The 16,222-nt window shown below is 39.6% G+C and overlaps 1 protein-coding gene across 5 annotated transcripts in view; it reads left to right on the forward strand.

Annotated features, from left to right (window-relative positions):
- The window catches only part of LOC137168655 (caskin-2-like), a 78,483-nt gene that overhangs the window by 1,432 nt on the left and 60,829 nt on the right, over window positions 1-16,222 (forward strand). For all 5 annotated transcript variants that reach the window (XM_067571387.1, XM_067571388.1, XM_067571389.1 and 2 more), the window contains exon 2: window positions 4,051-4,485. In XM_067571387.1, the coding sequence (XP_067427488.1) occupies window positions 4,392-4,485 (94 nt within the window). In that variant the 5' untranslated portion in view covers window positions 4,051-4,391. The remainder of the gene's footprint in view (window positions 1-4,050; window positions 4,486-16,222) is intronic.

Consider the following 16,222-nt stretch of genomic DNA (forward strand, 5'->3'; position numbering starts at 1 on the left):
GAAGCTTCTCATAATAAAACTAAAGTCTTCAGTTCGGCGTGTTTTGACAGCATCAAGCAGCTCTTTCATTCAGTAAAAAGTCAGTTAGAATAGGAAGAATGACTCCCACAGATTCAGGAAAAATGAGAAATCAGACTGTATGTATGTGTTTAATGTGGTCGGGGAACGTGGGAATATTAATATAGAAGCTTGTCTGATGGAGTCTGGCACAGAATGAAGTTTTGATTTATTTAAACTTTTGGTTGAGCCTTTAATTATATAGTGTCACCGCACCAAAAACAGCTTCACAGGCAAGGAGTAGGTCTCAGTATTTGCAAAAACAATAATATATTATTCATCTTGCACCAGTTTAACTTTTCTTTTTTAGTTTGTGAGCAGTAAAATAATTTATTCACTTCCATTTTGGATCAGTTCGCTGAGACTCGGAGTCTCTGCAGTAGTGTCAAAGTGAAATTTCTGTGCGTTGTTCCTCTTGTCATGGATGCAGTGAGAATACAAAACGCCTGAGAGAGAGGTGGAAGAAAAAATGGGGACATGATCGGTGTTAATGGGACTGACAGCTCTGCTGACGCCCAGCGCTCCTCTGTGGCTGCCTGGTTATGTAATGAAACAAGTTGTGACCATGAAAACAGAGCAGTGCTTCAGAGTGCAGAACATTCCCCAAAACACTCTTTCTGTTTATGTAGCAACACTGTTTTAAAGGCCTGTAGAGGGCTGGATGTGCTGCAGCAGCGGTCATGTTTTCATGCAGAGATCAGAACTGTCAACAGTAATGTCAGTTAGCTACAAGAAAGTAGGTCTGACTAACTCTGCCAACTTCTTCCTCCTATATCTGAGAGAGCTGTGCCTGGCCACTGGGCTGGAAGACTTTAAGTAGCCTGGTCTGCAGCTGAGAGGAAGTGCATGGCCAAAGCAAGCCTATAATCTATCATGAAGCCCCGAGGGGAGCTGCAGAGCAGAGCTGGTCAACCGAGTGGCATGCAGGACTGTCAGGTGACCACTTCCTGCCTTTCTGTGGCTTAAAATGTGAAAGAACTGAGTGGAGTTTGGTGCAAAGCCCCTGCACAGCACATGTGTGACTTCTCATGCTGCAGTAAAGTCACATCAGTGTTTACTCAGCACGGTCGAACCCACCAGTTAGATCCTTCATGAGCGCTTTGTGTTTGAAGGAGCTGCTGAGCTGTAATCAAAGCGACCAATCAGCTCTCAGGAGGTTTGTGTGGTCACACAAGTCCTGATCTACCTGGAGCAGGTGTGTGACGTCTCACGAGGAAGACCAGAAACCAACGTGACTAAATCTGGATACAGGGTGATGATTCCTAATGGAGGATTTTAACAGATATTGATCGACTATTTTCTGATCGTGTGTGAACGTTACTGATCATTTTGACTTCTATTGGACTGTTTAAAATCACTTTTTTTACTCCAAACCAGAAAGAACTTGATGAACAAATACGTTGAGTTGAAATGATTCGTCAATTAAATGATTAGAAAATAATCAGCAGTTTTTTCTGATAACCAATTTTTAAGCCATTTTTGAAAAGAAAAAAGTCAAACTTTTCATACTTTTATCCTCTCTAATGTGATCATGTTCTGCTTTCCTCAGTTTTATCTTTAAATTGAATATCTTTCAGCTTTAAACATTTGATGATGTAATGTTTCACTATTTTCTGACATTTTATTGACAAAACAATGAATAGTTTAATTGTGCAAATAGCCTGCAGATTAAGGCCGTATTCAGGTGTTCAGCTGCAGGGTCGAGCGGAGGTGTGCTGGGGGTGTGTGGGCGTGTTTATTTGTGCTCTACAACGTAACCCTGTGAAACAATTACAAAATAACATTTTATTGATCTGATTCACCGGCTTTCTCGTTACCAGCGCTCCCTCTCTTCATTCACTCTCTAGCTCGCTCAACCACAGCTGCGCTCTCTCGCTCTCTTTTTCTCTGGTCTTTTTAAAAATGAGTCGAGAAGCCGACAGCAAAGTCTAACTTTATTTAACTTTATATTTTTCAGTCTGATCTCCAGGCTGATCAGCGGCCAAAACAGCCGCAGCCGAAATGCACTACCCCCATTTGAATGAATGGGAGGACTGGCGTTTTCGCCGCACCGCCTGATTTGGTCTGAATCCATAGTGAAAAGAGCAAATAACTGATGATTTTGAAGTACTTGATGCAGCAACATTTGTTGTAACGTTTTCTTTCGTCTCCCTACAAACTGTAAAAATGTGACATAAAAGTAGTGAATTGAATTTGAAGCTTTACATGAGGGGAGAGTTCATCCATCAGCGTCAGGTGTGAAGCAGGTTTCATACACAAAAGCTCTGAAATGTTCTTTAAATAATTCATGAACTCTGTCAGTCTCTCCTCCATTTCTCTTATTAGCTTCAAATATGGATGTAATGCAGCTTTTCTTTTAAATCTGATTAACGATGAATACGTATTATACATATTATATATAATATAATAATTATATAAAAATAATAATGCAGCCCAGAGTACTTTACATAAAATTCCAAAAAAATGAAAAACAAACACAAAAATACAAAAACATTATGTTAAAAGTTGCATTCAGGATTTATGATGGATGATTTACAATAACCCAGGACTGCAACTAATGATCATTCTCATTATTGATTAATCTTTGAATTGTTTTCTCAATTAATCTATTAGTTGTTTAAAAATAGCTGCAGATTAGTTTTCTGTCAGTGGACTAATCATCAGCTTCTTCTTCTGTTTTATTATCATTGTGTTAACATGTATGAAAGCTGCATTATAAATAAAGTTGGACTGAAAACTGTTTCTTACTTCTTACACAACAAAAATTGATGACAGATCTCACCTGAATCTTTGAGTTTTATCGCTTTAGTATTATTATTATTATTTATATGTGGAGTTCTCTATAGATGTTGGAAGCTGAACCTCATTAGATTTGAGAAGGAATGTGAAAGGATTCGATTAGTGGATTCAACACGAGGTTTGAGTTTGATAAAATGTGATTGAATCTCTGCTGTTTGTTTTCAGTATCATGTCCGTCCTGTTATTATTTAAAGGGGACAGATGCTGCTTTTCCTGCTTTTCTGTTATTTATATCCTGTTCTGATGTCGGATGTTAAACATGATCAAAGATCCAAAACTTGAAGTGATCGTTATCTCTTGTTGACGAGCTGATGTCGGCTCGTCTTACATGCTCATTAACGGCCGGTTGTTCTGTAGCCTTGGTTGCTAAGGTGGTTGCTAAGGTGTTTCCATGTGTTGTTCAGCTCCAACATGTACGGATGGATTTGAGAAGTTGACATTTGGAGTAAAGAAGGAGAAAAAGAAGTGAAATCCTGCTACTATAGTTTGTTTACGTAGCCTCTGGAGCTGGAGGAAGCTTCCTGAAGCTGACCAATCAGAGCAGAGTGGGCTCATCAGGAGGCGGGCCTTAAAGAGACAGGAGCTAAAACGGCCTGTTTCAGACATGGGCTGAACTGAGGGGCTGCATAAAGAACCTGTAGAAGATAAATAAGGAGTTTTTAAAGGACCAGTGTGTAGGATTCGTGTGAAGAACTTACGGGGGCCGTGAAAGTTGCGAAAAACGTGAAAAGTCCTCTCTACAGCCAGTGTTTGGTTTGTTCGTTCTGGGCTACTGTAGAAACATGGCGGTCCAACATGGCGGTCTCCCTCTGTAGATATAAAGGCTCATTCTAAGGTAACGAAAACAACAATTCTGATTTTCAGGTGATGATACACTAATTAAAACATACTTATGAATATTAAATTCCATTTCTGCCAATAGATGCCCCTAAATCCTACACACTGGTCCTTTAACTATAAATCATGCAAATATATTCCAGTAGAGCCCCAGAATATAAATATAGAGCTGGAAATGTGCAGAATATCTGTCCTTTAATTAGAAGTTCTTTGAAACATGTCAGACTCTTGTATCTCTCTTTGTGGAAAGAAGACAAAGTCGGTTTGTTCTTCATCTCCGACACCTTTGCTTCAGGCGGCAGACAGGAGAGCTGCTGTGTTTTCTGATGTGTTTTTCTCGTTTCTTTTCCCTCTCAGGCTCAGCGGGGGTTGACTACATTTCCTCATCCTCCTCATCCTCCTCATCCTCCTTGTCCTCCGTCACATCAGCAGCTCCACCATCCTGCTGCTGCCCCTGGAAATAACAGACTGAGAAGCAGAGACGTCTGGGCGGGAAATTAATCAGCAGAGCAGTTTTCCGTCTCTCGGGTCCCAGAGGAAATAGCAAAGGAGGGTTTTTGTTTCTTGTCAGCTGAGCGTCAGAGACAGGAAGTGTCACCTGAGGCAGGTGCATGTCTCCGGCGCTCAGCAGCATGCGGCTCTGAGGAGGCGGCGGCGGGAATTTAAAATAAAGCTGGTTGAAACAGGAGGAAGGGATTATGGGGAAGGAGCAGGATCTCCTGCAGGCAGTGAAGAGTGGTGACCTGCTGTCCACTCAGAAGCTGCTGTCCAAACTCAAGAGCAACAGAAACAGTGAGTACACCTGTTCATTTACCTGCCTGCTGCTGGTCGCGGTTCAGCCGCTCACTGCTGCTGATGTTTAAAGTCACATGTGCAGGATGTAGGAAGTGACGAGTGGTCAGAAGTCCTGAGATGTCCTGACTTGTAGTCTGTAATTCAAGTCAAGCTCCAACAACGCTGCATCCTACATTTCCCACAATGCAACTGTCTTTCATTAGAGCCTCCCTGCTGGTAAACAGTTCCACACCTCCAGCTTGTAGTGCAGACTTTAGACCAGAGGTGCTCAAATACAAGTCTTACATTTCAACCACATCACAGGTCCAGTAAGGATGCATTCAATAATATTTCAGTATAGAAACTACAGAGCTCTGTATTAATGGGAGATGTTACACCTTCGTTCTGTAACTGAGTCCCTAAACTTGAGCATACGAGGGTTTGATGGCAGGTGGAGACACTGTGTAAATGTTCATTGTTAGTTCTTCCCTGTATTCATAGTTCAAAATGATTGATTGTATAAATATTCTGCTGGTGTCTTGATGTGACGACATCAGCTGGTTCAGTTTTCTGGTTCTTCATTATGGACGCTGTTTCATTGCAAATCACAAACTGTTGGTCTCATACTTCCCTCGAGCAAACTGAACGTGTATTTTTCAGTCCACTCATCCTTAAATTCACAGTTTTAGCTGTTTTTTGTATCAGATAGTTTTAAACAAGACATTTTATTTTTCTCTCTGACATCTGACAACATACTGCAGCGATTAGCGAGCAGCTGAATGATGACGGCTGTGGTGATGTGAACGTCTAATTAGATGTTATTGGTCATTGTAGCTGCTCTCTGATCAATTATTCAGACTTATTTATTTAAAACCACCTCTGTCACATTATGGTTGTTTTCTGCTGCTCATCCTGAACTGTTTCTGATAAGTTGCTCTCCTCAAGAATCTATGAATATGTTTGCATCATCTTCCTCTTTTAATTGGTGTTATTTAATAATTAATGATGATTATAATTAACATAAGAAATAGAATAATGTAAACATTTAACTTTGTGCTGTATCTACCTAACAGAACAATACACGTCAGCTTATATAATAATGTAAATAAAAATAAAAGCTGTGACTACTTTCGCTTATTACTATTATTTGGGCCCCTGACTGTTGTTTTAAGACACACTTTAAAAATTGTGAACCCGTCCTTCTGAGGTTTCCTGGACTCGCTGCTTGTGAAGCGGAGTCCTGCTTGCGGCCTCTCTTGTTTTTCTTCTTTTCACTCTTTGGGAACATTTCTGTGAATGAAACTCGCCCACAAACAGAGCAGAACAGGTCTCCTTATATGGACATTTTATGGGCATCGATGGTGTTAATGATAAAATCTCAGGAACATTCTCCTCCTCGTGAGCAGGTGACATTCATCAGGCTGAAACGAGAGATTTACAAAGACTTTGTGATGTTCAGCGAGTTTTTTGGAACACAGAGAAAAGTCAGAGAGGTTCAGGAGATCTGATGTTTGACCCAGGTCTTCTCTGCTTTCCGCTCTTCCTCTTCCTTCTCTCTGTGACTAATGTCGTGGCCTCTCCGTCTCTGCTCAGCCTGACACTTGTTTTTGTTTGCTGTCAGAGTGAGCAAGAAAAGGGGGCCACTGAGGGCCCCTGGGGGCCAGCAGGAGGTCAGGCTTTATCAGGCAGATAACCTCTCACCTGTCACAGGACCGCCCGGCGTCATCAGTGACCTCTGACCGTTGGAGGCCAGATGAAGGAGTGGACGGGTTCAACAATCTCTGACCTGTTTACCAAACATGGGTCACATGTTGAGGCTGTGATGTCACAATGATGCGACAGACATGAAGATAAAATAAAAGACAAAATAGGAAACAGACTTCTATATACTTTAAATTTACTTTGTGTAGATTTTCATTTTCCAGAGAACAGGCCTTGAGGGACATCAGAGCTTTAATGATTAGTCAATTAATTGATTAATCAATAGGGAAAAAATTAATCAGCAACTATTTTGACAGTCAATTAATCAATTAAGTCATTTTTTCATGCAAAACAACTAAACATTGTTTGGTTTCAGCTCCTTAAATAGGAGGATTTGCTTTTCTTTGTAATACAAATACTGTTTGGTTTTGGGAAGTTCGCCAGACGTTTCCCGAAACGTCCATCGTTTGGCAATTCAAATTAAAATCAGTTGACTAGGTGTGCTGTCCTAATTCCATTCTTTATTCAATTTTAACACTTAAAGGATTCAGCACCCGGCTTTTTTGATTGTGATTTGATCGTGTTGTATTATATAAGCATGATAAAAGACTAATCAGTTTTCTAATCGGTGGTCTAATAGCTGCAGTAGCAGCAGTGTTAAACAGACTTGGCAGCAAATCAGGTAGTTGGTGAAATGGCGGCACTTTTTATTGCTGATTTAAGCCGAAACTTGGAACATAACCTACTCTGGACCAGGTTAAGCTTGAAGCATAAGTTACCATGGTGATCTAGCCAGATTAATAGAGAGACACCTTTGTGACATTGAAAACCCTGCAGGCTCAACATACCTCGCTAACTCACATATCTCGCTTCAGTACATCCTTCTGGCGTTAATGTAATCAGGTTAAATCATATCTAGATACAATCTGGATATGTTTTAATTCAAGGTGTAAAGGGACTAAGAGTTTCCTTTCATGGTGGCGCGAGAGGACAAGTCAGAGGATCACCAAACTAGCCTTTTGACTACCTTGAACAACAAAACATTGGCTGATGTGAGGCATCCATGTTTGTTTGGGTTTTCAAGCACTTCCACATTATTTACAGCCAAGTCGGACATACTGGTGCTTTCGGTTTCAGTTTTCTAATCATACATTAGTCTCAAACGGCTTGTGAGTCCACTGGACGATCAGTCGTTATTTCAAAACCAGGATGAGACTCTAACCTGCGACACTAGAGTTCATGTGAAGACACTCATGGTGACTCTGACATGTCATGAACACGTCTCTGTACTGCTCAGCGTGTCAGAGCTGAGCCTCTGTGCTGTCAGGCTGCAGAGGTTCATATGTAGATGTTGGTGGAGGCCTCCTCGGCCAGCTGACAGGCCCCCTTTTTGCTCCCCAAGGGACTTCCTGCAGACTGTCATGTTACTCCCACCCATTGTTCCTCACCTCAACACATCCAATCCATCAGCTCATATGTTACATGAGAGCAAGTGACCATTGTTACTGCCGACACCAGCCTGTTCACCGGTTTCTACACCAGGGACGCAAATGAACGTCTCTCCTGCTTTGTGAATAAATACCATTTCATATACAGTTTAACTTAATTTCTTTAGTTTAGGCTTAGAGTTGATCCAGTGTAAATGCCTGTGAGGATTCTCAGTCATAATATGTCCAGAAGGGTTGAGTCAAGAGCAAAAAACTGAAAAACTTAACTCAACTAAAACAAGCTTTTCGTGCATCAAGGGCTGCAACTAATGATTATTCTCATTCTTGATTGATTTGAAGATTATTTTCGGATTTAATCATTTTAGAGCTGCAACAATTGGTTAACTGAAAGAAGATGAATTGTTAATTGAACCATTTTGAGTCATTTTTTCAAAGACAATTGCTAGAATTTTCTGGTTGCTTGAGTCTTCTGTGGCAGTAAACTGAAGATCTTTGGGTTTTGGATAAAACAAGATGGACATCATCTTGGGCTTTGGGAAACACTGACCCACATTTTTTTTTTTACCATTTTCTGACATTTTATGTACCAAAAAACTAATTGATTAATCGAGAAAATGATCGACAAATTAATTGATAGTGAAAATAATCCTTAGTTGCAACCTTAAATCATTTTGTCTATAAAATGACGGAAAACTGTTCTAGTTCATGAAGATGTTTTCAAATATCTGTTTTTTTCTGATCAACAGTCCAAAATCCAAAGGTATTCTATCATGTATAACACATTAAAGCTTCAAATCATCAAATTTGAGGAGCTGCAACTAACAAATGTTTGGGCTTTTTTGTTTAAAAATGATTTGACTAATCTTTGCAGATCTAGATTGATTAAGATGACAAGTTATTGAGACTAGCTTGCTGTTGGCACAATTTAAATTTATCTTCTGATAATTTGTTTCTAAGTCCAAGTCATTTTTCAAGCAAATGACTTTCGTTTTTTGAGTGTTTGTCGGACAAAACAAGACATTGGATGATGTCACTTTGTGCTCTAGGAGTCATTTTTAATCTGATGTTTTATAGTCCAAATGATTGATCCATTAATCAAGAAAATTGCAGCTGGAGATGAAACACTGACGGCCTTGTTGCTGATTTTCAGATGTTGCTGGTAATTTTTTTTTTTGGGACATGTGTGACCCAAACTCCTGACATCTGGTGTTTCAGTATCTGCCCGACTGCTATCACCTAAATCACAAGGAGCTCCCAGCTGGTGCCCGGCCAGGATTAACAGGAATTACAGTGTTGGGGAGGGAAGGGGAGGGAGTCCAGCTCTGTTTATCAGATGCACTGGAATCTGGTTCTCATACAGTCAGCGCACTGTGACTGTGACGCTCTATTAGATTACAATTGAACTGACTAATCTCATAACCTCAATTTCCTTTGAAGAACCTCTGAGGCTGTGTTCAGGATAGTTTTCAGTCGCCTTGTCAGCGAGTCTGTTTGTACCGTGGAAGAAGGTGAAGAAGAACAAAACACATCAGTCACTGGAAAATGAGTTAAACTCTCTGCAGCAAACAGAAAAACACATGAAAGCTGAATCATTCTGCTGCATTTCATTTTCTTTCTAACATGTCTAAAACATTTTGAAATGCAAAAACATTGACCCTAAGAGAAACAAACTAAACACTTTTAGCAGCCAGCCTCCCTCCAAAATATGACATTTTTATACTTAGTTTAGTTTAGTTTATCAGATTTTGAAACATATTTAATCCTGCATTAACTCATTTTTTGTCAACTAGTTGTCAGCAGAAACAAGTTGTGAACACAAAGTGAAGTTACTATGTTGAAGCAAACAGTTGTTAATATTATCATCACACTGATTATGTCAATAACTACTTGTGGGGTTCCTCAGGGTTCTAGTCTTGATCCTTCATAGTTTCAATCTGGTTAAAATGATGTTTTTTGTCCACTTATTTTCAGCAGAAAAGTAAACACAACTTCTGTCATATTATCACCTTATAAAGTACTTGTACATCACTTGTTAGCAATCAGTTGTTTATTTCCACATCCAGCAGTTACGGAGCAACATTATCATTCATGTGGAGTCGTGTTTCTGTCCACCTGGTGAATGTAAGTCCAATATTCACTCTCTTTTAGCTCTGTTTTTACTCTCTACCAACTCCTGAGGGAAATATCTGGCTCTTTAGCTGCTAAATGCTCCACTATGTTCACCAGCTAGTCTACAGCTAACTGTGTCTGTTTGACGTTTGGTGCTGAGCAGGTAGTGTTCAGCGGCTTTTTACAGCTTTTTCTCTGAAAACGACGCTATGAAACCAAAACAGTAAAGTTGCAGCCGGACAGATAAACAACGAGCTGAAACTCACTATAAAGCTCCGTAAAGCCGAGAGGAGCTGCAGAGTCACTGATAATTCTCAAACATTAATGAATAATTTTGAAATACCTTCTGAACTCGCTAGCTTTTTTAAAGATTGATTTTGTATTTATGATTTTTAGAGAAATGTATGCTTGGCTCTGAGACATGAGAGGCACCAACTGCTAATCCTGTCCTATTGCTAAATATGATATAATTTAAATAGCTTCATGAAAGCCAATTCTTTTCTGCTTTAGAAATACTCAAAAATTATTGTAGATTATTTTCTCGATTAATTGATAAGTTGTTTAGTCTTTAAAATGTCAGTAAATGGTAAAAAAAAAAAAAAAAAAAAGTCGATGACATACAAAATCCAAGATGGCGTCCTCAAATGTCTTGTTTTGTCCACAACACAAAGATATTCAGTTTACTGTCATAAAGGAGTAAAGAAACCAGGAAATATTCATGTGTATATTATTACGTTCATTTGAGAGGCTGGAACCAGCTGGACTTGATTGACTAATTGATCGATTAACTTATCACTGCAGTCCTACTTAAGAACTTATATCCTCATATAAAATCTCTTTTGAAGGACCAGAGACTCTGGCGGGTTATTAGACATTTAAAAACAAAGAGCAGCAGAATGAAAGGGCCTATAACGTCCCCATCTGTCTCCTCTACAAAGTGTGCCACAGGAGGCGTTATTATCATTGACTCACTGGAGTGATGTTTACCGCTGAAGCTCATCAGTGTCTCATTATTGGAGCCTCATAAACCTGTCGTGTCTCTCTATGAAAAGCCGGCGGTTGAGAACTGAAACAAAACGGCAAGCGGCATGTCGGAGTCTCCTCTGAGAGGAGGGGGGGGTGACGGCCCGACTGTCTCTCCTCACACCCCCTCAGACCGTTTCTGCCTCATGTTTTATTCATGAGTTTGGGTTCAAACTCAGCTCAGCCAATCATCCCCCACAAAGTCTCCCCTAACACGAGCACTGTCTGCAGCACTCCTGTTTTATTTTGGACTGTTTTCCTCTGCGGCTCATCTCAGATTCTCCTTTATGTTCAATTTTACCTCTTAACACTGGGCCCATATTTATCAAATGTCTCGGGATCTCTCTCAAACTGATCTTAGGACTCAAAACACTCCTACATCAGGGGCTGGTTTCACAAAGACTTTTACTCTGGTTTAGATGAAACTAACAGTTCTGGAAAGCAAATAAGTACATTTACTAAGTACATTTAGTACTCACTAAAGTATTTCCATGTGATGCTACTTTATACTTCAACTCCACTACATTTATTTGACAGCTTTATTTTACTTTAACTACATCAAGCTCATAATATTTATGTACTTTTACTTTTTAGTAGGATTTTTCATGCAGGACTTTTCTTGTAATGGAGTATTTTCACATTGCTGTATTGGTACTTTTACTGCAATATAGGATCTGAGTAGTTCTTCCACTGCTGGAAACTAATACTCAGGTTTCAGACGGATGTCTAAATTCATCCATTGCTGTTGCTACTGTCAAGTTCTTAAATATCTTAAGTAGGACTACTTTGCCATGAATTCTGGGTAAATAAAGACCTTTTTTTTCAAATTAAAAAACATGGCAACTGCATCACGTCGCCCATCTTCACTCACTCCAGCAGAAAATGTTTCTATTCAGGGAAAAAAATCGCAAGTTTCAAGGAAATTAGTCTGTGAAAATTCAATAAGCAGTGTAACAAAACCAAAACCTTCCACTGGACGATGTCCTCAGTACTGAATATTTCCAACAGGTTTCCTCGCTCTCAAAAACGCTATTTTTATGTCATTCAGTGCCACCGGTCAGCAGGTGTTCAGTGTTATCATAGAAACATGGCTCTTAGCTATGAGTTTTGTGTGTTGTAACTATTTTGATAACTGAATAATCGTTGTAGTCGTTTTTTAAGCAAAACTGCCAAATATTGGCTTAGTGGGTTTTTCTCTATTTTCTGACATTTTACAGACAAAATGATCCATCGATTAAATGAGAAAATAATCGTTAGTTGCAGCATTAGTCATGAAGATCAGTCTTGAAAATTATTCAGAGTTTGTTAAAATGATTTCTCTCTTCTTTGCAATAATATCTCAGTCTTACAGGTTAGGACCAAATGTGCATCACTCTGAGACTTTTCAGCCAGTCAGGACTGATTTCCTGCTCTGACACATTTAATAAATACAGAACCAGATTTGCAAACTTGTGATTTTCTCCAGAAACTCATTTATTGCAGCGTTTTTTGTGCAAATCGCTCGCCGCCTGCTGTCAAACATCTTGGTTTTCCTGCTGACAAATGAGGAATAACTGAGTCACTTAACATGTATGTAACTGGGAAGAAATACTGAGATTCACACCCAGAAACAGGAAGTTTCCTGCACATAATATGCACTTTATTCTGAAGGCTGTTTGTTCAGTGTCGAAGAAGTCTCGTCACAAAACACCAAACTGTAGCCTGAGAGCATAATTAGGAAGGAAATTTCCACTCTCCTCCAGACGCGACAGATTTGAGGGAAAGTGTTAAAACCTTTCAGACAGTCCATGAAATTCTGCCTCTGTGTTTGAGCTGATGGTGTTTGCCTGTCAACTCTGCTGTTGGTGTGCTAAATGTTTAATTGCTCTACTGAACAGACAGGTCCCCTATAGCCTGTAAAGTAGGCTGGTCATACCTCTGAAAGGGAAACAAAGCTCTTATATATAGGCTATATGTTGGGACTGAGGGGCCCCTCAGGACCTCTGGCTGTCAGGAGGTCAGTCCTGACTCTGACGTGAAGGGAAACAGAAGAAGAAGCAAACCAACTGAGGCCTATCTATCTATCTATCTATCTATCTTTTTAATTTCATGATAAACAGCTGGTGGTGTCAATTCTTCAGTCGGTGCCGTTAAACCGTTGCAGAAGAAGAGAACACAAAAAAAAGCTCAAAGCTCAAACGATGGAAAACATGATGGAAATATGACATTTCTGTTAGTTTCATGTATTGATGTGAGGAAGGTTACAGTCTCCTCATCATCATCGCTCCACACAGATCTGATGTTTTCAGCTCTTTAGTCACATGATTCATGTACGTCATCATTTATTCACTCAGTCTGTTTACATTAGATTTTTATCTACACAGCTGCTGTTACACCTCAGACAGGAAACTCTTTTTAAAGATATTTTGACTTTTTTTTCAGATTTCTAGCGTCGCCACTCAGGTTTTTGAAAATGCACATAAAAACAGGTGGATGCAAAAACACTTACTGATATCGATTTTCTCTTATGGTTACATGAACATGAGATTCAAGTCTGTTTCTATTTCCTGGAAAAACTCTTTGGTGATATTTAGGAAATAGAAACACATTCATGTGTAAGCTATATAGGCAAATAATATAGTTGAGTAAGCTGTCTTGGTTATTGGTACAAAAATTGTTGCCAGAATAAAAAAGGGACTAAAAACTAGACTGTATGCAAGTATAAGAGGGTCCAAGCAGCCCACATGATGTTGAACCTCAGGCTCACTGAAACGGAGTAATCAGGGGGTTGAAGATGTGTTTGTTCCAGCATTGGACCAAGAGTCTGTGTCTGCACTCAAACTATTCTCAAACAGAAGAGTGCAGATCTCTGCCAGGTGTGTCTGGAGGCAGTTTTCTGTAACTTACATAGATAAGTGTAATGTTATTGTACCCGAGCGTCTTCCTGGGTTCACCTGACTGTATAAACTTAGTAAAGAAACAATAAACGGGACAGTAAGTCCAAACTTCTCAATTTAAACATTGTAATTTATTTAGAACATTTTGTTGTACAACAGCACAGAATCCAACCTCCCTGCCCCCCCCCCCCCAAATAAAGAAGAACTGAATCTCACTCAACTGTCCCTCCCAGCACCCTTACAGTCAAGATGGCGGTGAAGCTAACAAAAACAGGGATTTATTCATCATATCGTGCCTCACTGTAATGGATCATAACATATCAGGAATTAATCTGCAGATGCTCCGGTTCAAGATGAGACCAAACATTTCTATGAATGTCAGTTTTTGAGCCACAACAAAGGCCAAACTGTGGCTCGCAGCTGTTTTTAGTCTAGTCGATCGGACGGAAAGGCCTTTTGCTGCAGTTGTTGATCACTTGTGGCCTCTACTGGAGGAGTCAGCAGTCAGTGATGGTATTAAACAAGTCATAAAATAGATTTTTCAACAGTTGTGAATCACTGCAAACTTGAGAGGTCCTTGCACAAAACATATTGGGCTGATGGATAGTAGTAATGTGAGATCAGCTGCGGACACACACACAGTTGAACACATGATCTCCTCCAGGCTTACGTTTGGCGGAGATATTAAATAATTTTGCACCTCATTCATGAATGATGAAGTGTCTCGTAGGGTTGAGTTTTGCTGGAAGGAAAGAGTTCACACAACATGTTGTCTGACCACGTCTGAAGACATAAGTGTTTACAGCTGTTCCAAACGGCCACACGTAGAGGCGGGGTGCAGAGCTCGCCATCATAGAGCGGGGAGACATGATAATCGTTTAAATACTTTTCAGACGGTCTCTCGTGGAAGATTTTTATGATGTTGCACATGGTTGTAAACAGGAACAGTGTTGTGTAGAGAATGAACAACTAAAGATGATTTTCAGTATCGATTAATCTGTGGATTATTTTCTGGATTAATTGATTAGTTGTTTCATCTATAAAATGACAGAAAGTGGTGAAAAATGTTAATCACTGTTTCCCAAAACCTCTTCAAAAGTATCAATCGATTATGAAAATAGTTGCTGATCAGTTTAATAGTTGGCAACTAATTGATTATTTGACCAATCATTGCAGCTCTACAACAGTCCCAAACCCAAAGATATTCAGTTTACTCTAATGTAAGAAAAGGAAAAAGCAGCAAATTCCCACGTTTGAGAGTCTGCTTTTTGAGAGCATGTTCTCTTTTGCATCTCATACAAGGTCATTTAAAAAAATATTCTTTTTCCTTGCCAAAACCATGTCCTTTAAAGCTCATATTTATCAATGAATATCTCCTCCCACTGACGGTTTCTCTTGCAGCTCCCAAACATCAGATAGTCGGGGTTAATGGTTAGTTAAAGTTAGGAAAGTTGATAAGATCCTTTTACACTCAGACCTATAAATAAGATAATAATCACTTGGGAGTTTTTGACCAGTTAGGAGTGATTTCCTGCTCTGAGATACTTGATAAATACAGACTCTGGTTTTGAGCTAAACGAATTAACCAGAGTTTTTTTTTCTGCCTTCTTTGGTCCAATCAGCCTCCAGGACGTCTGATGAACTGCTGATGAACCGACGGTCTCATGTTGATAGTTCGCTGTCCTCATATTTTTCACATAAACACCATCTACAATATAATTAGATTGCTCTCTTCCAAAATAAGCTGCCTGCAAGTGGAGTGTGCTCACAGCAGCGTAGTAGGCCTCGTCTCACTTTTTACAGAGGCTTTGAAATGAAACGTAGACGATAATGAATCTAGTTTGAGGCTATATATTGTGTAGTGGATCAGCAGAGTAATGGCTGCTGGAGGTTTTTCTTTATTTGGTGCGTTATGTAATGGATCTTCTGCACCGGGCGTTCTGTCGGTCGGTTTCCTCCTTTGTGAATTTCAAGCTGAAGGTTTTCTTTCTTTTCATCTCTGCAGCTGAGAGGTCACATGACTGAACTGTGAGGTCATAGGATGTGACTTTTTGCATTTAATAACACTGGATGCATCTTTTCAGCTGCCAGGTTAACAGTGAACACCTGTGATGACGTCTGTTTGAGGTTGCTGCTTTTCCACAACAGATATATATATATATATATATATACTAGGGATGTGCAGAGGGCCCAGTATTTGTATCTGTATTTGTTGAGGCAGCAAAATTATTTGTATTTGTATTCGAATAAAAGTGGAAAGAGGCTTAAAAATCCTGTTTTTGTTTTTATTAGGCTTTTAATTTTAGAAAATTAAAGTGTTACAATAAGTGTTCATGAAGCCTGTGTCAGTAGTTCAGCTTTATCTCTGGGGAACACCCCCAACTCTGGGACTGATGTCCAAATTAGGAAATGTGCGTCATGTAGCAGGTGGATGTGACTCCCCTCACTGAGACCTGCTGATAGACGCCACAGCGGAGCAGAGGAGAGACACTGAGATAGTGATGTAAACAACCTACATGCTGGTATTTAACATGTTTTTTTTTTTCCTTCCCGAAAACAAATAATTTTTAAAATATTTGTATGAAACAAATATTCATA

This window comes from Thunnus thynnus, chromosome 17 (assembly GCF_963924715.1).
Source record: "Thunnus thynnus chromosome 17, fThuThy2.1, whole genome shotgun sequence".
Lineage (NCBI taxonomy): Eukaryota > Metazoa > Chordata > Actinopteri > Scombriformes > Scombridae > Thunnus > Thunnus thynnus.